The sequence below is a fragment of the Eutrigla gurnardus genome (assembly GCF_963514095.1).
Source record: "Eutrigla gurnardus genome assembly, chromosome: 2".
In the NCBI taxonomy this organism is placed as follows: Eukaryota; Metazoa; Chordata; class Actinopteri; order Perciformes; family Triglidae; genus Eutrigla; species Eutrigla gurnardus.
In genome coordinates this window covers 16,586,962-16,608,279 of record NC_139916.1, presented here as the reverse complement: position 1 = coordinate 16,608,279, position 21,318 = coordinate 16,586,962, and the positions used below count along the sequence as shown (strand labels likewise).

The window sequence follows — 21,318 nt, the reverse complement described above, 5'->3', positions numbered from 1 at the left end:
AATACACACACAGAGACACTTCCAGGAATAAACAAAACAAAAAGGTTGCAGTTATTCATAGCTACACAAAGGGTCGTATAAACTAGGCGCAAACACGAGCAATGCAAAAATCACATATTCACACTTCTTTCTTTCTTCATTCTCTGCACGTCTTGTCCTTGTTGACTGTGATGACCAAGTGTGTGTCCAAATTTACCGAGCCAGAAACTTCACCAATAACTTTTGAGTCTCTTGAGACTCATTTTTCTGCCTCAGTGCCGGAGACGGAGGCATTATATTGTTGGGCTGTCCATCCATTCGGTCCATTCTTGTGAACGCGATGTCTCAGGAACACCTCGAGGGAATTTCTTCAAATGTCACACAAACGCCCACCCAGACTTGTGGATTAAGTTATTTGATTTTGAAGGTCAAGGTTGCTGTGACCTCACGTCCGTCCCATTCTCATTATATGCCGAGATCACCTTGAGAAAATTGATTGAAATTTGGCACAAATGTCCACTTGAACTCCAGGATGAACTGATTTAAAAATGATGGTCAAATCTCACTGTGACAACACGAAAACACATTTTGGCTATAATGGCAGAATTCATGTGCTATTTGTGACAATTTGAAACAAATGTCTTAGAGGATACAATTATGTGATGATGAAAGTGATGACATTAGGAACAGACATGGATGTAAACTGCAACATGACTGGGGGGCGAAGGCATACAACCACAAAGCACTACGTCACCTACTTAAACCTATTCGATCATATGTTATGCTAATATAAATTAGTGTTATTATACTAGGTCCTACTTTATCTTTTCTAGTGTTTTTTTGTCATTCTCTTCACCTCCCGTGAAAAGACCAAAACCAACAATAAGTCACTCCATCTCTTAATAGTTTTAGTCTTCCCTACATACATTCTGCAAATATGTAGTTTGATATATAGTTATTTTCTAATAATCTCGCCACTGGAGTTAGTCATGGTAGCAACCATGACTCAAACTCAGGAGTAAACTGTTCATATGTTGAGGACTGTCAGCCCTGTGATAGACTGGCGTCCTGTCCAGGGTGTACCCTGCCTTCACCCAATGACAGCTGGGCCCCCCCCGCCACCCTGAATACAGGATAAGCGGTAGACAATGGATGGATGGATGGATGGATGTTGAGGACTATTTACAACCGTAGATTTGTTTGACGCCTGAGAAATGTGTGTTCATAGCAGCTGGTGATGTTTGAAGGATTGACTCAAAATGTTCATGATAAAACATTTTTTAAAAATGTGTGTATTTAATAGTTTTAAGAAACAACAGTGGAGCTCTATGGATCAATTCATTGTGGCTTTTGGTCTTTTTCATGAGATTGTATGGCCAATGAGAAACATTTTGGATATCGCCAGCATTATTCTTAAAAGTGCTTTTTGATTTATTCTTTTTTTTTTATCAATAACAAATGTTTGGTTGTAGTGGGTGGAATAATGTAAAACAAATGCTTCCAGCTTTAAAGTAAATGATTGCTTCCTTTAAATATTAAGTTAGTTTACTCTTTGGCATCATCATTAAATGTTTTAACGATTTTATTTTACATGCCTTTTTTTTACTTGCAAGATAATTAATTGTCAAACAGACAGAATGGTCAGAAAATAAGTGGACAGTTAACTGCATAAAGGCACAGTAAGGGCCGTCTTCCCAGCGCGCCGTTTAGTCCCCAAAGTGTCAACATATTGATCATTACATTGCGAGGATTTTTCTAAGTTGGCATAAACCTCCAATTAGAGAATATTTTGCCGTTGTTTTCAGACAACTGACAGCCCAACAGCTTAAATGAAGCGTTAAAGTCATGCTCACAGTGAAAGGATGGATAGAACGTCTACCAACACACGCAGTTACAACAAACGCATATTCAGAACAGCAATAACTTAATTGGACATACAGTAACACATTTCCTTCCTTTTTATGTGTGTGTGTGTGTGTGTGTGTGTGTGTGTGTGTGTGTGTGTGTGTGTGTGTGTGTGCGTGTGTGTGTGTACACTCACCTCTCTCCACTGTTTGGTTTCAACACCTTGTGTATAAAGCACGCATACTGTGAAAACAAAGCACCAGATAGAGAGGAGAAGAGATTAAATGAGGGCAAAGAGAAAGAAAAGAGGAGAAGACAATCAGAGGTTTGCAGGCAGATTCTGAATAGGAAATCAATGTGAGGGTTTTAGCTTCATTACAGTGAACAAACAGCCATGGCACTCTGAGCAAATCAATGATTTCCCAAATCACAAGGCAACAAATCCACAAAAAAACCAGAGGAGAGAATGTCTACACCGGTTTGACATCAGAGCAACATGCAATGTACTCACATGGATCTGACTTGGAGAATGTGTCTTTATCCAGCAGATTTCTGAAACCGAGAAAGAGGACAGAAACCATTTTTACACGGTGACAAAGAACCTCTTGTTCATACTGACATGTTGCCATAACAGAGGTATGAAGTGGTCAATTCATATGTTTTTTGTTATCATTGCATTTTTCAGATTTTTGTGCATACATAGCATACATGGTTTCATGCAGCTTGCATTTCAACACATCACAGCATAGCGGTCTGTGGTCTCCCGGCGCCGTGGGATAGTATGTTACATTTCATACAGAGACCGAACAAACTACGAGTAAAACCAGAGACTGTCGGTGGAACAACGAGACAGTCGCTGCCGTATTTATGCCGAGACTACGTTATGTTCAGTGTTTACGTAGCCGCTACGGTGTTAGCCTAGCTTAGCTCTGAGCGAGTCGAACACAAAAACAAGCATTTTTAGTAAGTTATTTTCATATCGTCTTAACGGACAGACTTAACAAACCATGACTTCGGACTTTTTACTAATCGTCGTTTCTTCGGCATACTCTTTAGCCGTAAATTGTTATTAAATCACAACGCTGCATTTCCGAGTTTCTGAATAAAAATAATCGATTTTTGAATCGATTCAGAATCGTCCGCATCGCGATGCATCTAAGAATCAATTTCCCCCCACCCCTATGTATTATACATACAAGTGGGTTCAGTCATTTTGGCTGATCAGACCTAAGCTGAGGTTGAGATATGGTGGGAATAAATCCTTCAAATTAAAAGTAGGTTGTTTGTTCATGTGTTTGTTTATACTGTGAAAACACGTCACAAACATCACTAAGTTAACATTACAATAAGTCAACAACACTCTGGGACACAAACACATGTCTCGAACACAAGTCTCCTGATTGAATGTCGACCCATGCGTGTTTGTTTTGGCGTTGAACTACGACATCACACTCCCTGAGCATTTTATGGGTTTACATTGTAGTTAATCGACACCCCGGTGCGTCTCATACAAACGCCTGGATGCCTACCCTACAGTGTGCACTTTTGAACAAAGTTCAAATCAATATACCCATTTGGTTCTAGTATAAATCAATACGTCTCTATGTGCTACTTAAAGGTAGCTTCACCGTGGTGCTGGAGGTAATAGCAGAGATCGAGTTCTGTATGTCTAAGAGATAAGAGAGCACTTACTGTAAACATGAATCCACAGTCGTATAGTGCCTGTGTTACATTCACAAAGTGTCTTTGTGATGTGAACAAACATTTAATGACTGTAAAATCAGCTAGCAGACATATCAGCACAGGAGATTGTTGGGTTTGGAAGCCCGTACAATAGCTGCCTGATTAACAGAATGCCTGCGTGTTTACTGAATGCTCATCTCTTTCTCGGCCCTCCTAAGAACCAACGCCTCTCCGTTTGTGATGCCATTCAGTGTGTAAACCTGTACTCTACATATTAAATTAAAAACGCTTCCAAGGTAACAAACCGTGTAAGACTATTTTTCATCCTGTGGATTTTAGAGGCAAATTTGTTTAAAAAATATGTCAGCCTGTTTGTCTAAATTGTAATTAGTACCATTAATCCCAGACTAATGGTAATTAATAGGTGCTAACTGTCTTTACGGAACATAAACCTTTTTCCAAGATACACAACACAGCACCCAATTCATTGATTGAATACAATGTTCTCCTTATACATACATTATATTTCTTTTTTCTCTTACTCAGCCTTTTCCAATGCATTTTCTACACATCTATGTGTCTCTCAAACTTAATCTATCAACCTCCGCCCGCCTTTCCAGTGTCCATGTTACAACTCCATCAAGCTTGCTTGACCTTTTCATTATGCCTGCCAGAGGCTGCTGTGAACCCAACTCGATTACCCTCTTTGTTTTCTTTGGCTCCCTTAGTCACTGCGGTGACATGAGAGCCCACACTCGAGATGCCAAAGCCCTCCGGCATCTCTTGATTTTTGTTTCGGTTTCTTTCTTGTTTCATTTTCCTCTGCAATCTCTCTTGTCATAAATCTTCAGCTCTGCTCTTTCATCAGCCTCAATCTATTTTGATCTTTTCTCTGCTTCTGAATTTCTTCCCCCCTCCTTCTATTTTGAGTCAGTTGAAAGGACAATTACTGATAAAAAAAAAAACAGGAAATCCTGGAATGTTTTTCATCTCACATTCAGAGTTTCAAAGATGATATTTTCTGATGAGTCCAGGGTTCCAAGCAAAATAGCTTTTTATTACAATTTGCTCACAATTTAAAACAAAATGGATTTGATTCAACCAAAGCAATATAATTAAATATGCAAACATATTTTTCAATTTATCATGCTTGCATGCAAAAAGGATCCGGAGCATATTACGATTGGAAGCTTTGTTTCCTTGAAATTATTCAGGTCTTCTCCAAATACACAGTCAGTTACATTTGGACCCTTTCCAGCCACCAAGCCATCCTGACAACCCTCAAAGGCTACATTAGCACACAACAGCAAACCCTGTTTATTTCTGCTCCATTGTTATCGTATGAGTGTTAATCCTCAAGTAAATACAACATTACACGTTATAAATATTGTCAACTGCCATGCAGTATGATGAGATCTATCTGTTTGGTTGTTCTCAACTCACCTTGTGCTGCTTTTGATTGCAAAAAGCCAAGATGGTGAAACTCAGGGTTTCTACAGTCTACTGTCTATGGTCATGACATCGATGTCCAGCTTTGTGCTCTGCTTAGTTACTTAGTAGAACATCTGACACCCAAGCATGCAAACATCCAACCGATTATTGTTGTATTTCCTCCCTTTCTCCCTCTTTTATTCCTAATTTAGTTCATGGTTTTTCTGCATACTGGTGCAAAGTGAATCAGCCCATATGTCATCAACCACTGCCTCCTCTATATCAATGTAGTTTCCACCTCCTGCTTATATGTCAGCTTTGTATTACAGCCCTCTGATGCTCTCTCCATTGTCTTTTATGTTAAACTAAGCCTCAAATTGCTTTCATCCCTGTGCCACTGCTCGTTATTTTCCAACATTCAGCATAGATATTTTAAATCACTCTATCCAAGTTGACATGATGGGTTCAAATAAAAAAAAAAAACTACAGACAGTTCATAGAAGAAAGCGTTTCATCCCTGCCCATTATGCATTTTTTTTTTTTTTTTTTTTACTGATGATTAATACAGTATAACACTGATGTGATAAAAGATTTTCTGGAAACAAAGTCGCCCTCATGCTGATGTAGTCTAGTGGCCTCATGCTATCCTATGAAAACCTTTAAGGCCAACAGTGACTTTATTTCAGCACCGACATATTTGTGATCTCACGTCTCTTTTATTAGAAGCCATCTTTTATAGCAATAGCGTCTGAAGTATGAAGATGGCCGGCAAACGCCACATAAAGTACATTATATCTTTCATAAATGATGATGGAAAGCTGTGTCTGCCACTCAACAGTGTTGCATGCCTGTACTTATAATTGGTGAGGAAGATGGATTAATACTTAATCTTGCCAATAAGCCAAAGATGATTGTCTGTAGAGCACGAGCAGCTTATGTTACTATGTACTTAAAATGCAGTCTTTTATATGAAGATGAATAAGCAGATTTAAGGCCAGAGGTTCATATTAGGCTACTAAAAGCAGTTTGTGAGACAGACGCCCTGAACGCATCCTTTTGTTGAATATTGTCATATATTTTTAAGTTGTTGCTGCATGTTAATATTACATTGGATGTCGCAAAGATCAAATGAAGAATGGCCATCATGGTGCTTGCCATCATCAAAGAAAATCTTATCTATCTATCTAGCCTATCCATCTAAAAATGAAAAGCCTTTTCATTATTCATGAAAACAATGTGAGGCACTTGGTTTATGCCGATTAGCAAACAATGCAATTGAAACAAAAAAAAACCCTCTCGATAATTACAGCTTCATTACACATCATTGTAATCACAACAGCATCAAAAAAGACAAGACCGACAGAATATACTTTAACGTATTTACTATGAGTGGGCTCATTTCCTGCTGCCATTGAATAATGAAAAGCATTTGGTGCCATTAAATTATTAAAAGCTTCTATTTTATAACGTGTACACTTTAGAACCTCTGCTGTCGTCCTCAGACTAAACCGTTTTCATATCAGCGCATTTCATTTCAAGTGCATTATAATTGCTGTCTGGAAATAGGAATACAAATAAACAATAATGATAAATATGGTCTTGCATTTTATGAATAAACGGAGGACTGAATTACCTGAACCCAAAGCCTCAGAAGCTCTGTGTGTTACTGAAAGAAAGAGTAACCTTGGTGTCAGCGTGCGGTAGCTCCATACACAGCGTGTCTGAATGCTTTACCACGTACAAGCTATTGGATTTTCACTTTTAACGTAAAAATTCTGCAGGAAGTCTTCTGTTTTATTGGAGGAAAAAGGCAAACGTGTCTCCTGCTGTACGGATGAAATTATTGCTGTGGAAATGAATATTATGCTGGATTTACCAGTAAGCTCTTGCTGTGTAGGCTACAGGTAATTTCACCTCCTTCAACGTGTTTTATTACACCGACTTTATTTGTTTGTTTTTACCTCAGGGTATTTTTTGAAACTTGGCCGGTATTTGCACGCTGGCTTTCTTATGTGAATTTACACCTTTAACTAGCCCATAAATTGGCATCCGAGGTAATCTTCATGACAACCTCCCATGTACAGCAGAGATGGGTGAAACAGTTCCTTCATTTCTCGGATGCATCGTGATTCAGTAACGAGTTTGCGTAGGGAGTGTGTGAGTGTCGGTGTGAGCAGATGAGAGACAGCGGTCGCAGCAGATAGTTTAAATTTAGTAGTGAAGATATCAAGAGACTGAAGTGGAGTAGCGTTTGCGGTTTGTGCACGAACAACCGCTGCAGCTCCTCGAGACTAACAGGCGTGTCCTTGTTTCCTGGCTGCGGAGGGAAGCCACCGAGGTTACAGCAGCGGCTCCGGACCGAGTATCGACTCCGTCCCCGGAGACAAAAACAAATTGTCTCCCCTCTGCTTTGAAGCAGGAAAAGCTAACACCTGTACCAAATTTGTAACACCAGGCTATACGTCTCTTACAGCTGATGGTGAAACAGAAGGGAAATGTTTTAAGTCACACACTGACAAAAAAAAAATGTAAATTGTATATAGAATTAAAAGATTGTGATGGAAATTGCATAGTCGTCATAAGGTGCCAAGAGGTTCCCTAATATACAGCACATGCATACACATACACATACATCTGTGAATGAAAACAACCAGGAAGTGGGACAGAGGCACGTCAAAAGGCTGCTTTATCCGCAGCTTCAAACGCCGACACCCAGCCCGCAGGAGCTCAACCGGAGCGCACCCGAATGTAGGTCTGCTCAAACAAAAGCTCATCAAAGCGATTCTTTTATTACCCCGTGTCAAGTGCAACCCCCACAACATATGCCTTTCCATCCGCAAATCCCAAGTCAACAATGGTCATGCCCTGAATTCTGAAGTCAATCTCGCCCAAAATGCTCATTTCAAACGATATTAAGCTTCATCAGTTTTTGAAGATGCTCTCAAAGAAGTGCACGGCTTCAGGGTTGCAGACGGTGGTAATTACTGCAAAATACTCTTTTACTTGTACTTAAATCTCCTGATCCTTTCCCATAAAGATGTGAACAGAAAATCAATAAAAGAGACATATGGAAGTCCTGAAAAAGATTAAGATTGCTCCAACATTATACCAGCATGATTAAAAAAAAATCTAATTAAAGGCAATTTAGCCTTCAATATGCCTTGAAGAGCAACAATCAACGTAATACTGGGGCATCATAACAACTATGACAGGAAATATTTAAAATGTGTCACCAGATTTGCATTAGGTGTTACATAATCGGTTTCAAAAGGGAATGGCAACACCGAAGGGGGTTTGAAACTAACTTCCTGAAACACAACTTCCCTTATGCAAATGAGGTTATGAAAAGATTTGAGATGTGCAGGGGCAGGGTTTTGGGTGTGTATGTCTCCGTGCACAAGGGAATTTGTGAAATGGAGAGAGCAGCAATGTAAGAGAAAATCAAATGTAAGAACAAGAAAAGGAGACGAGAAAATCTGTGTCAGAGAACGTGTGTGTGTGTGTGTGTGTGTGTGTGTGTGTGTGAGGGGGAGTCGGAAAGAGAGAGAAATGAAGTCCTCGGAGATAAGATCAGAAATAGACGGCGTATAACGGAGTTCCTCGTGCACTGGGAGGAGAAACAATCCCCCGTTAGACAGACATACAGACAAAGCTGACTTTATTTGCAGAGATCTGACACAAGCCACAATAATTGGACAGCCCCTCACTCTAACCTGTGCTGAGAATAGGAGTGATAAATGTGTGGTGCCTTTTTTCCGAGAGGCGTTTCAAGACTTGACAATTGAGCTGATGAGATTCTTAACTTGGAAGCAAAGTCAGCATAAATGTTCTGCCACAGGCTAATACTGTAAGTTAAACTCTGGGAGCTTAAAGTTCCAGTGAAACGGAAGTTAGAGCCTCTTTAGCTTCAGTACTGTGACTATTCCTCAGTTAAATGGAATATGTGAGTGGAGAGTTACAAGAGGGATATGAATCAAATCCTTTGCATTTGCTTGGATTGCTCAATAAGTGGGCGGGCTTAGAACGTTGATATGATATTGTGGCGTGATATTAATGGTCAAAATTGGAGTAAGTACGTGCCATATTTTGTAATTGGAATATGAATTTAAACATTTTATTTCATATATTATTAAATCAGTACACAACATGAGCAGTAATGTGATCTAAAAGGGTTAAAAAAAAAAAAAGGGGTCTTGCAGAAGCCAATGTGCCTACAGCCAGCATACCACTGCATTGCATTTAAATAATGCTTCCAAACACAGTATTCCCTGGAAATGTACATCCAAGAAAAACTGTGATATGCATGTGTGCATCGAGGGTGAAAGGTTCCCATCGAGGGTGTATTTTCCTGGTGCAAGGAGGACAGCTTGTGGGTGTAGAATGAATCTATACTGTACATATAGCGCAGGTTTTGTGCTTGACCTCTTGCCTGCACACAATGCAGCACAACTCAACACAAGGGGGAGGTGTGTGTGTGTGTGTGTGTGTGTGTGTGTGTGTGTGTGTGTGTGTGTGTGTGTGTGTGTGTGTGTGTGTGTGTGTGTGTGTGTGTGTGTGTGTGTGTGTGTGTGTGTGTGGATTATCACCTGCAGAACTGAATAGATAATGAAACGCATAAAACTGAAATGAAGCTAAACAGATTTTGTATTGGCAAAGTTAGAGCTATGCTTAATGCTCTGCTATGGTGCAGCTAAAGAGCTTCTAATCAACTGTTATACACTATTGTTCGGTTTTAATATAAGCCTAAATGTCACTGCAGGCTAGAGGTATCCATACACGTTGAAGCTCCAGTATTGCTTATACTTTTGTATGTTTGACAAATCCCAGGCTGACGAATCCCTTTTAAATACATTTTGGTAAAAACAAATGCGAGTTAAGCTAAAACAGTACATCTTTTTCTTTTATTATTATTCCTTGAAAGTCTTATGTTTTGAAAAGCTTTTCATCCATCAATGACAATTTGTCACTAAAGAAAAGCAGAAAGAGGCCAACTGTTTTCCTCAAGGGCATTTAAGCTCGGGAGGATTGTAAGGCTATCCTCACACAGTTGAATGAAACACGCGTTGCCAGTGAGACAAAATGAAAGGAATAGGTGGATGGTAGCGGTGGATGACAGAGGGAGGGAGGAGTTAACGAGGAGGGAAGAACAAGGTAAAAAAAAAAAAAAAGAGGTGAGCTTAGAGAGAGGAGTTATAGTGGAAGATGAAAGGGGGACGGGCAGATGGGGAGGGGGAAATAGGTAATGTAAAGGAAGCAATAGAGGAAAGTGTGGAGGTGGAAGAAGGAGGGTAATCTGTTTATAAAAGCGAGAGAGGAGCGTTGGGTAACACATTATGCAGCACGGTGTTATTAAAGCTTTCACCGGCGCTTCATCACTGTCTTTCATCTTATCACTGTCCTGTCATTTGTAGCTCCCTTGTTATTACTTGGCTGTCGTATAATTTTGCTGATAGCCATATTTGTTATCGTCATTATTTTGCTTTAATAGTAACCTTAACATCCACATATTGTAACATTTACAATAACTGGGAGATGCTCCTCTAAAATTCCGTTGTCTAATCCATCTTTCTATAATATAAAGACTGGCAGTAATTCATAAATACAAACTCTCTTCATACCCTCGATCACCTGAGTCCAAACTGCTGCCTGTAGTGCTGTCAGATCGATGGCAGACCCAAGCAGGATCGTTTTTCCCACCAGCCGTTGAATTATTCAGGCCGGGAGTTTCTCTGGGGAGATTCCTGCTCAGCCGTCCAGACAGACGCAGCCAACTCTGCAGCGTGGCAGGGAAGCTCGGGATCATCCCAACAGCATGGATTGTGCCATAGCATCGGTCAACAGAGGTCAGGTGACACACAGTATGTATAAAGGGCACAGGTAGGACTCTGACAAACTGTGGATCATTGATCATTTATAGTTTGCGTCCATATTGTAACACGTTTTTTTGTTTGCAAAGTCATCAGTTAAACGTGACGTTGTTAGTATTTTGTAGGTAAAGCAGCAAACGGTATGAAACACTGCGAAGAGTCCCAAGAAATTTCCAGCTCTCTCTGCCATGATAATTTATGCTGGAGGGAGATATTTATGCTGGAAGATTCTTGAGATGAAAAGCTGAATTGAAATGAAAGTGAGTCCATACTTTAAAGATAAAAAAAGAAGAAAAAAGTGTTGGGACTGCTTCAAAGTAGGTCAGTGTAAAATGTGTGATTGTTTAAGTGAAGACTGAGGGGGAGAATTCACAAAGAATGGGTTGTGGCCGCTGATAGCACCATATATCGTGAGTCATTTTTGACCAATATCTGCCGTGTCTCGAGGTCCGCTTCATAGAAAATATTATGCTAACGATGTTACAGCGGAAACGCAGCCATTAAGTTGTGCAGCAGAGTCCAATTGTCTGGGTTAGGGTTAGCTCCTAACCCGATGCTGAACCGAGGTGAAATAATACATCCACACTGAAGATAATATTCTGTTATTTTAAGAGTTTTCAGAGATATTTTTGAAGAATCTGGCCACAGCAATGATTAGGAGGGTTGCACATTTACAGATGAGGCACTGCAGCATGACTTAAGTGACTATTTCAATTCAATGTAGTTAAAATGTTCTAATGTATTTAAAAAAAGCTTTATTAAATGTTTCATGATATAAATGATATAACTGTGTCCGTCTCTAAATGTCAGCCCTGTGATAGACTGCCGTCCTGTCCAGGGTGAACCCTGCCTTCACCCAATGACAGCTGGGATTGTCTCCAGACCCCCGCGACCCTGAATACAGGATAAGCGGTAGACAATGGATAGATGGATGATATAACTGTCATTGCATCTGTCAGTGACAGTACAGTTTTGTATTATTTGTGCAGATTTGAGGACCACAAAAGCAGCACAATCTTTTTGTGAATTCGGCCCTGAGACTTACAGCCGAGCTAGCAGCTCTCTGAGGCTGTGCGCACATGGGCGAAGTTAGCCTTCTGGGCTTTCTTTCAGATAAATTATTATTTTAGCTCAAACCTGATCCTAACTAAGCAGTTTTGTTGCCTAAACCTAAGGTTTTTTAGGCTGAAAGCCCTGAGGTCTAACTTCTCCCACGTGCTATCTGCTCAAATGCTAATGTAAGGCTGCTAACATGCTGATACAACATTCAATAGTTATAATGTTTTTCAATTTTAGTTGTAGCATGTCAGCATTCTATGCTGCTAATTAGAGCTAAACAAAGTTGAGGCCGATGGGAATGTTTTGCAGATATTTGGTCAAATTGGACAACTTGAGATTTTGAAGTGAGAGTGATGCTATGAAAATGACCAAAGTTATTTAAATTCATAATTTAGAATTATGCAATTAAATCTATCACATTATTGTTGTTATATGTCAGTTTAGAATGATGTGGTGGTCAAGCAGATGGATGAAAAAATAGATGTTAATTAAATAACACTGTTACTGTGAAAAAAGAAAAAGCCATTTAATAGAGTTTCAGCTAATGCTCTCAGAATTTGGAGGTGCTAGCATTGCAGCAACATCTTTTGAGAGCTACATTCTTTTGAGAGCTGACAGAAAACTGTACACGTAGCTTTATTTACAGTCATTTGTTTGAATTGAAATCCTCAACAATAACCGTCCTAAACCATCACAAATGCAATCACGTCTTCATGAATGCAGCCAGGAGAACAAGTTTTGCACTCACACACACACACATCCCATATCTGTTTTCCCTCAGGGTGCCGGTAGCTTGATAATCAAATCCAGTTATCTCACCCACACATTTTTCACACATCTCTAGCCTCGCTGTACACACAGGACCATCCTTCCCAATCTTCCCATCCTGCACTGGGGGGCACGGAGCCAGAGGCCACATAGCACCGCAGGCTGAGAATAGGCAAAATAATCTCACATCTGCTGGGAGTGAACTCGATCATGTGTCAGTTATTACAAGATGCTGATTAGCCCACCGTTTGTGACATTACAAACAACAAAGACTGCATTTGACTGCAAAAAAAAGGATTAAATTAATGATATTGCTTATTTTTACGGCGTGTTTGGACTCTGTTTTGACAAATAAAGTCAAAGCTGCTGCAGTGAGGCTAATGGTGGTGAACTGTTTCTGCTCGTTGGCTCCATCAGATTCCAATAGGGAGGAATACGGGCAGATTCACACCTGAGGACATAAACATGGAGCACACTAAGCTCATTAGCTGAAGCCTACCAGCTATTGTTTCTAATTTTAGGAAAAACGCCGACTCACATGACCATCACCATGCCAGAAAAAATGTGTGCAAAATGCTGCAACCTGTGCAGATACATTTCTTGAAATATGTCGGACCAGCCATCTCCCGACTCTTGACACCATTACGCATTCTTGCTGTTGCTCCACCAACAACTGCATTTAGCCAGCACGCCATGCGAAACAAATTAGTGCTCCATTAGGATGCATCCCTTGTAGTGTATGTGGTCCTAGAGAAGATGGAAAAAGACAGATCCTCCTAATTGCCAGGTGTCCACAGCTGTGACATCTTCCTCAATAGCTCTGAGTTCGGGCATTTACCTGCCATTACTCCATCACATATGCTGTGGACAGATGCTTCCACCGCTGCACAATGGGTGCATTTCACACAGCTAAATGTGCATGCACCAGTGTTGCAGAAGGTTTCCGATGCGATGAGTATGTTGGGTGCTTTTATGTTTTACTTTAGATTTCAGGCAAAAATAATGAAATCTCTTTCAGGTGTGTCTTTGAGGTGACTTTGGAAAGATATGCAACAATTGAAAAAAAAAACACCACAAAACCTTTGCTGGAAAAGGTTGTTTTTTATTTATAGGCAATTTCACACATATCACACATGTTCAAAATGCCAACGGGGATTTACTGCAGCACAGCAAATCTGTGATTTAGTGAAGTTAATGATGTGTGAATATCATATTTTTCACATTGATGACTTATATTCTGACCTTGCATTGTCATTGGCAGCTCCTAGTACATCGACTTCCCTGCATCAGGTTTAATGAATGACTATAATGATGCCAGTGGATGCAATGGTTATCTCCTCATCCTTTATGAGCAAACTGAAGTAATGTTCATTTACTTTTAGATTGTTGTTGATCACTCATCGGTAATTATCTTGAACCATTTAACAGGTCATCTCATACAAATACTTGATCTGTTTCCTGACTGATTTTATTTACTGTGAGCTCAAAGACGTTTAGTTCCTGCAGGTAAGTGGCTTCTCAGCTTTGTTGGGTTTACAGAAGCGCCAACCGAAATGAGATACCAATCCCTCCATCCAGGGTTACTTTGATAAAATGCTAATTTAGGAGCCGAGACAAGCGAGTCATAGATCCTGGTCAGATGTTCATAATGGCTCCTCCAATTAGGCAGATGAGTCGGTGATTCACCACAGGGAGATCAAACATATAAAGACACTCGAAGATTAAAAAACAATCAACAAAGTTTGGCAGTAGAAACTGTATGAATGCAAGTGTTCTTGTTTGTTAGTTATTTTATTTGATTTAAAATGCAAATTGCAGTGTTTGTTATTCCAACACATTGCTGCTCATCGAGATGTGAAAATCATGGTCCTGTGACCATAATTATGAACTTCTTTCTAAGCTGTAATTAGGCTTTTTCAACCAAATTTTGGTGGCATGGAAACATCCGTACACTCCTGTAGTTATAATTTCCCCACAAAAATTGAAACTTTCACCCATCGCAATGAAGCTGGCTGTGACATCGCTGATCAAAGCTGTGATAATATTTTGATGCCACGCTGAAATGACGAAGAGAAAAAAAAGAAAATGTAATGGAGTCTGGCTTACTTTCACATACAGGAAAACTACTTTGAAGGTTGGCCTTTTAGGATGTCAAAAAGGAGGACACAGCAGACGAATATCTTGTTAATTATGGATCAGCGTGAAGAGAATCCTTTGGGGCGCCCAGATTGCTCACCTGGGAGAGTCGGCACATATATCAAGGCTGGATTCTTACCGCAGGGGCCCGGGTTTGAATCCAGCCCTTTAGTGCATGTTACCCCCCCCCCACCCAAAATAGAATTATTTGATCATTATTTGATTTTTTTACCAAATGAATACAGCTTTGTGTAAAAAATCCTAAAGGTCATAGAATATATGTTCCTTCTGTTCCAACTGCCAGTCAGAACCGAACTTGACTGGCAGTTGTTTGCTTTACAGAAAACGTTACATGTCATAGCTCTAAGTACCAAATAGAGCCCACAGCCTCCATCCCTGAACTGAAATTCATTTTAACCTTCTAACAGATTTTCTGGCCAAGGTCTTTTTTAAGCTTTTTGGGATGCAGAGAGGAGTGTGTGTGTGTGTGTGTGTGTGTGTGTGTGTGTGTGTGTGTGTGTGTGTGTGTGTGTGTGTGTGTGTGTGTGTGTGTGTGTGTGTGTGTGTGTGTGTTTTGGTGGTCATTCATTTCCACCAGTCCTTCCCTGATAAATTTGACTTTGACTTCCATGACTCTTCTCTTGCCAGCCAGCGTGTCAGTTAGAGGGCACAGATCAAAGCCCCCTTACAGCCACTCAGCAACTCGAGCCAGCATGACGTTGAGCCATCATTAACACACACGCAGTGTTACCTCCCTCCCTTTTGAACTTAACATCACTTATGTTCAGCCGCCGTCGACCATAGGCGGGGGCGGGGGGGGACGGGTCTCTCATCCGTGCCCAAAAGACGAGGTATATACAAGTGTGCAAGATGGGAAAAAATGTGATGGGCACAGAAATGAGACAGTTAATTCTCGGCAAGCTACCAGAACTGATTATAGCCATGGCTGTCAAATGAACAGTGCTGCTGTCAAGTCTGGAATTATTGGGTGTCGAGTGAGGAGTGAGAGATAAAAATCAACGTCTTTATAATATCATGGTGACGAGAGGATCATTAAGAGCAAAGATGGTGACTTTTTGGGGGTTTTTGTTAAGATAAAACAAGCAAGTAAAGGGAAATTCTGCTTGGCATGTGCCCGTCTAATCTTTTCATGCCTGAAGTCCACTGTATTGATTTAGTGAAAGCATTAGTCACAGTCTGTCCATCAGTGTACATAAGACACTGAAAGAAAAGGCATTTAGTCAGGCAAAAACAAAAAACAGCACTGAACTGTGAAAGATAGTAAATGGGGCTCAGAAATTATGTTTGCTGTCTAAAAATCACTCACCCAAGGTGTAAGTAAGTAAGTAAGTGGGCAGAAAATAATTGATTTTGTTCTGCCATGTGAAGAGAAGACGGAGCTTTGTGCTCTAAAAGCATCCAAATGTCTTCTTGCAAACAGCTCCACATACAATATGCTGTCTGTAGATCAATGCAGTCTTGGAGGCGGGGGGGGGAATGTACTTTTGTAAGCAGAAACAACAACTGTGGTGCATTTTATATATGAACTGCTTCCAAGCTTCATAAAGCTTTTTAATTTGTCTCTGCATTGCTGTTACAAAACAGCCTTAGCGCACTCAGTGACCACACGGCGGTCTCAAGAACAGAGTATACCAGCAAAGCAAAGGAGGTGGAATGGAAAGGTTGTGGGCTACATTCTCCGGATTGTGTACAATGTCCCCCATGAGTCCAGGTCTGTGTAGGGCCACAGTCTCCGGCACTGCTCCAGCTTAATAACACTGCAGTTTATACAGAGTGAACCTTGAGAAGTCAAAGGAACAAGATCTGAGTCGCCCCAACACGAAAAAAATCCTATAAGTTAAGACTAAAACTGAGAATGCAAACTAGAAGCAGATGATCCCCACAGCTAAGGACAAGTGTGTGTGTGTGTGTGTGTGTGTGTGTGTGTGTGTGTGTGTGTGTGTGTGTGTGTGTGTGTGTGTGTGTGTGTGTGTGTGTGTGTGTGTGTGTGTGTGTGTGTGTGTGTGTGTGTGTCTGTCCTCTATGGCTACACAAAGCTTGAGGTTAAACAGTAAATCATCACTGTATTTGAGGGTTGGTGTTATATTAGAATTTTCAGATATTGGTCTATTATTATTGTAACTATTATTTGTCTCAAAATTCTATTTGTCTATTATTTTTCTATAGAAAATCCATTTCATGCTTTCCCTTGTTTTGCCTTGCTTAATTTAATCATGCAAAATTTAAATCTCTCTCTCCACTCTTTAACTCTCTTCTTTGGTCTTTTTCTTGACCTCGTATACACTAAAGATCACTTAACCACGAGAATTACTGGAATATTAAAGCTCTGAAAAGTATGCTTCAGAATTGTATGTCAAATGTATATATAACTTGAGACTGTCAAACCTTTTCCTGTACATGATGATCAAATCATAGCTCAGCAACCATAATTAGACACGACAGCTTCAGAGTTTTGCACATGCCAGATGGTTACTCTGTTTCTAAAGACTTTGGAGGTTTGTCTTTTCCAAAAAGAAACATATGAGAACTAAAAAGCAAGGTATAGATTTCACAGCGTGTGTGTTCAGTGTTTCCCAAAGTTTGTTTCTGGGGACCAGCTGGGATCGGCTCCAGCCCCCCCGTGACCCTGAATACAGGATAAGCGGTAGACAATGGATGGATGGATGGATGGATGGATGTTTCTGGGGACCCACTTTTTTCTAACCAATTCACAATATGCTTTATCTGTGAATAAATGTTCCTGACCATTACTTTATCTTATGTTATCTTGAATAGGTCAACCAGCTTTTCAAAAAGATATATGTATATATATGTATATATAACTTAGATGTATACCCCTCTAATTGAAAAAATGTACACATGTTAAATACTTAATTTAAATGAGCCAAAATAAATGCATTTAGGCCGAGTCATTCTTTTAATTTCCTCATCTGTAAAACAAGGTGAATGCGATGGCCTTTAATAAAAGCTCCAATATTATCAGTCAGCTAATGATCAGAGCAATACGAACACCCAGGTTCCCTCATGTGGTTTAAAGGTGTACTGCAGGTGAAAGGACACGTTTGCTACCTGTTTGTACCGTGAAACTTGGCCATTCCATAGTAGCTACTGCGTGATTCATTGGAATTTTGTTCTATAGGTTCATCATTTAAGTGGTGCTTTCCCTCCAACACTCGTTGGGTTTGTATTGAAAGATCTTTGTTTTTCTCATTTATGCTCACATTCACATAAATGACACCTGCAGCTCCTGCGCTGTTGGGCATAATAAAACTGAATTATCCGCCAAGAGCAGAATTTTAACTTTCACTTCTCTTGGAACATGCGGGCCTCTCATTTGCATTACTTAATGAATCCACCTGCCTGTACTCCAGTTGTAATGACAAACATGATTCCCTCCATATGTTTCTCATCTCAGTCTGTCTTTGTTTATCTGCTCCTCACCATCCATGCTATTTTCCCTCTCTCCCTGCCTCTATCTCTCCTCCACACATTTTTCTCTCTCTTCTAACCAGCTCAGGTTAGTTAGGCTGTGTGGCATTGGGCACTGTGCCCAGTCTGTTGTGCAACAAAATCACTGACAGCATGAGGAGTGTGAGAGAGGCACGGAGAGAGGTTTGTGTTGCAGATTGCAACACTGAGCCCGTGTTTTGTGCACTACATTCTTCATATGGTTAATTAGCGTCGATGATACTCGCCGTGCAGCGGGTTGTCGCAACACAAAGTGCTTCAATCTAGAAGAGATGTGATGAGAATGAGCATGCGAAATCAGAGCGATCATATGTTGTGGCGTCAGATCTCCCAGAGGCTTTTGATACACCGGGCGAGATGCTTTTAAAATCTACCCCCAATCCGTTAGGAATGCTGAAACCAGGGTCCTCCCAAGCACAAAGCTGTATGCCAATGCAGACCAGCCAGACATTTAGCAGAGGAATTTAATGATAGCGACACATGCAATGCCCTGCACTCAGGAAACAAGATAAGACAGCTGTTAAGAAACCATGCACTAACCACAGGAATTGTAACATTATAGCAACCAATTAGTGTCAAATTCAGCAGCTAGATCGATCCTATCGAATGTCTTAGATTAGGTGTCACTCTAGAGAACAGGACTACTATTGGCTTGAGAATCTCAGGAATCTGGTTGCCTGGCTGTATGGAATTCTTGCATTGGCTGTTCAGGCTGCAGCACACAGTAATGCCAGATGAGCTCTTTGCTTATCAATATCGCTCTCAGCAGCTGGTGCTCCTCCATTGACTGACCTCTTCAATGCACGAGCCAGACAGACTCTCCTCAGCTGACTGGAGAGGCTCACAAATGGCTGTGGGGGCACATTAGACGCGTAAGTACTTCTTTATTATGTTTGAAATCGGAGAACAGACTTGTTTGTGAAAGGCAATGGAAGGATTTAACAATTGAACAAGAAGAGTGTGTCTTGGTTTTATGACTGTAGGACTTACACCCTCCACCTTACTATCCGCATGCCAAACCATCAGTTTCCTGTAATTTCTCCCCAGGAAACAAACCATTGACTGATAAGTCCTTTGAGGGACAAAAAGAAAGAAAGGAAAAAACAGGTTGTATTTTGGCCCCATAACTCCTCATCCTTTCTTTCTGTTTTAGTGTCAAACCGGTTTATCGGTATTCTATTTCGGACAGAACTGCGACTCCTGAAGGCTGTGCTTTCCCACAAAACAAATGTGCTGGACACGACACATCAAACAAAGTGAGAGATGTGAACCTAGTGACAGATGTATCCCAAGGGATGCCTGTTCATATATAAAGTAGGCAACTAAAACCATGACTGCCTGTATTAGTAGGGAACAGATCACCAATGCAGAAGAGTGCACATGAATACAACTTCCTGCCACCGAATCCTTCAATCATCTAACCTCCCTCAATGAAAGACAAACCGATTCCTACTATTTGCCCCTTTTTTACTTACAGATCCAGCACCTAATCGGGCCTTTCCATTTGTCATTGGTCCCGATAATAATCCGTTGTCAAAAGCAGGGGGTGTAGCCTGTAATAAGGGGTATTAACCCCGGAGGCAACAGCTGTCATCATGGCTTGGGAGGTTTTAAAGAGTCTGTGTACATGATGACAAGGGGAGAATAGTGAAGACGAAGACCCAACAGGGAGCCTCCGTCTCTGACTCACACAACATCTGTACAAAGGGTTTGGAGGATTTGCGAGGCATTGAACTTTTATTAGAAGTGCTTGAATGTGACAGTATGATTTAGCTGTTGATTTATTCGGCTTCATGAGCGCCTCATCCAGTAGCTTACCATTGAACACCGCAAGAATCACAGTGCATGTAGGGTAATTGGATTTAAGGCGATTAGAACAACCCTTCTGCATATTTCAGGTGTGGTAAAACCTCATTAGCTGCAATTCATTACAATCGTACGTCAAGTATGATCACAATAAACCCGCCTACTGATCAGTAAGCTTGTTTCCAATAGTTACATGTGTATTTCATACGGACTAGAGCATATCACGCACATTTCCTTAAAAGCCAGAATGTATCCATCAAATGTATGCTTGTCTAAATTCTTTTTCAGCCTTTGGTGCTACATCACAGACACACACACACACACACACACACACACACACACACACACACACACACACACACACACAATAAAGCAGGTAGAAAAAGCATCACCCCTTTTGATGAATTATTCCTTCTGCCCAAACTCCTTTCCTTGGTAGGAACGGTCTACACTACTAATTTGCCTGTCTCCCTCTATTCTAACACACACATCAGTAGATAATCACTGACACGCACACACATACATACAAATCTAAGAAATAATTTGCATAAACGCAGGGGGTTGTCAGAATAGGACTCGTCATTTACCTGAATGGTGCCTAATTGCGCATCAGCAAGGCGTGTAGCCCCAATCGCATCATCATTACAAGCAGAAAAGCACAAGATCTCAAACCATGCAGGGGACTGGCACACACTTCGCTTGCCGTCCTTTCTGGCTGAAACCAAAAACATTCTTCACTATCGCCCACCATTTTCTACACAACACAAACAAGCAAACGGTTCATTCAGTAAATTGAAACACTAATTTCTTGCCAGTGTGTGTGTGTGTGAGAGAGAGAGAGGTTTTCTTCTTTTTTTTTGCTCTGAGCTGGGAAATGTGGCAGCGAGATTCTCTGAACGTCTGAAAGCCCATCAATAATGCACACAGCTTGTTATAGCTCACACTTACTCTGCCTCGATGGCTCCAACCTAAAACCCAGCATCAAACACCAGAGAGATGTTGTCTCTTAGTGTGTGTGTGTGTGTGTGTGTGTGTGTGTGTGTGAGTGTGTGTGTGTGTGTCAGTGTCAGGAATGCAAACACATACCAGCACTAGAATCTAAGAGGCAAAAGGTGTTGAAAGCCTTGATTTTAAAACCTTAATGGCAAGAGGAGTGAACGCTGATCAAGCGCTGTGGGGAGATTCATTCGGTCCAAGAGGATTTATTCTCCTGAAGTACTTTCTCAAAGGGAAAATAATTATGAAAGAATAAAGA

General features: G+C 40.7%; 1 protein-coding gene across 2 annotated transcripts in view; it reads right to left on the bottom strand.

Annotated features, from left to right (window-relative positions):
- cpne5b (copine Vb) overlaps positions 1–21,318 on the bottom strand; it is a 95,246-nt gene that overhangs the window by 72,796 nt on the left and 1,132 nt on the right. For both annotated transcript variants that reach the window (XM_084036611.1, XM_084036612.1), the window contains exons 2-3: positions 2,336–2,376; positions 2,021–2,067 (exon numbers count right to left, since the gene is read on the bottom strand). In XM_084036611.1, the coding sequence (XP_083892737.1) occupies positions 2,021–2,067; positions 2,336–2,376 (88 nt within the window). The remainder of the gene's footprint in view (positions 1–2,020; positions 2,068–2,335; positions 2,377–21,318) is intronic.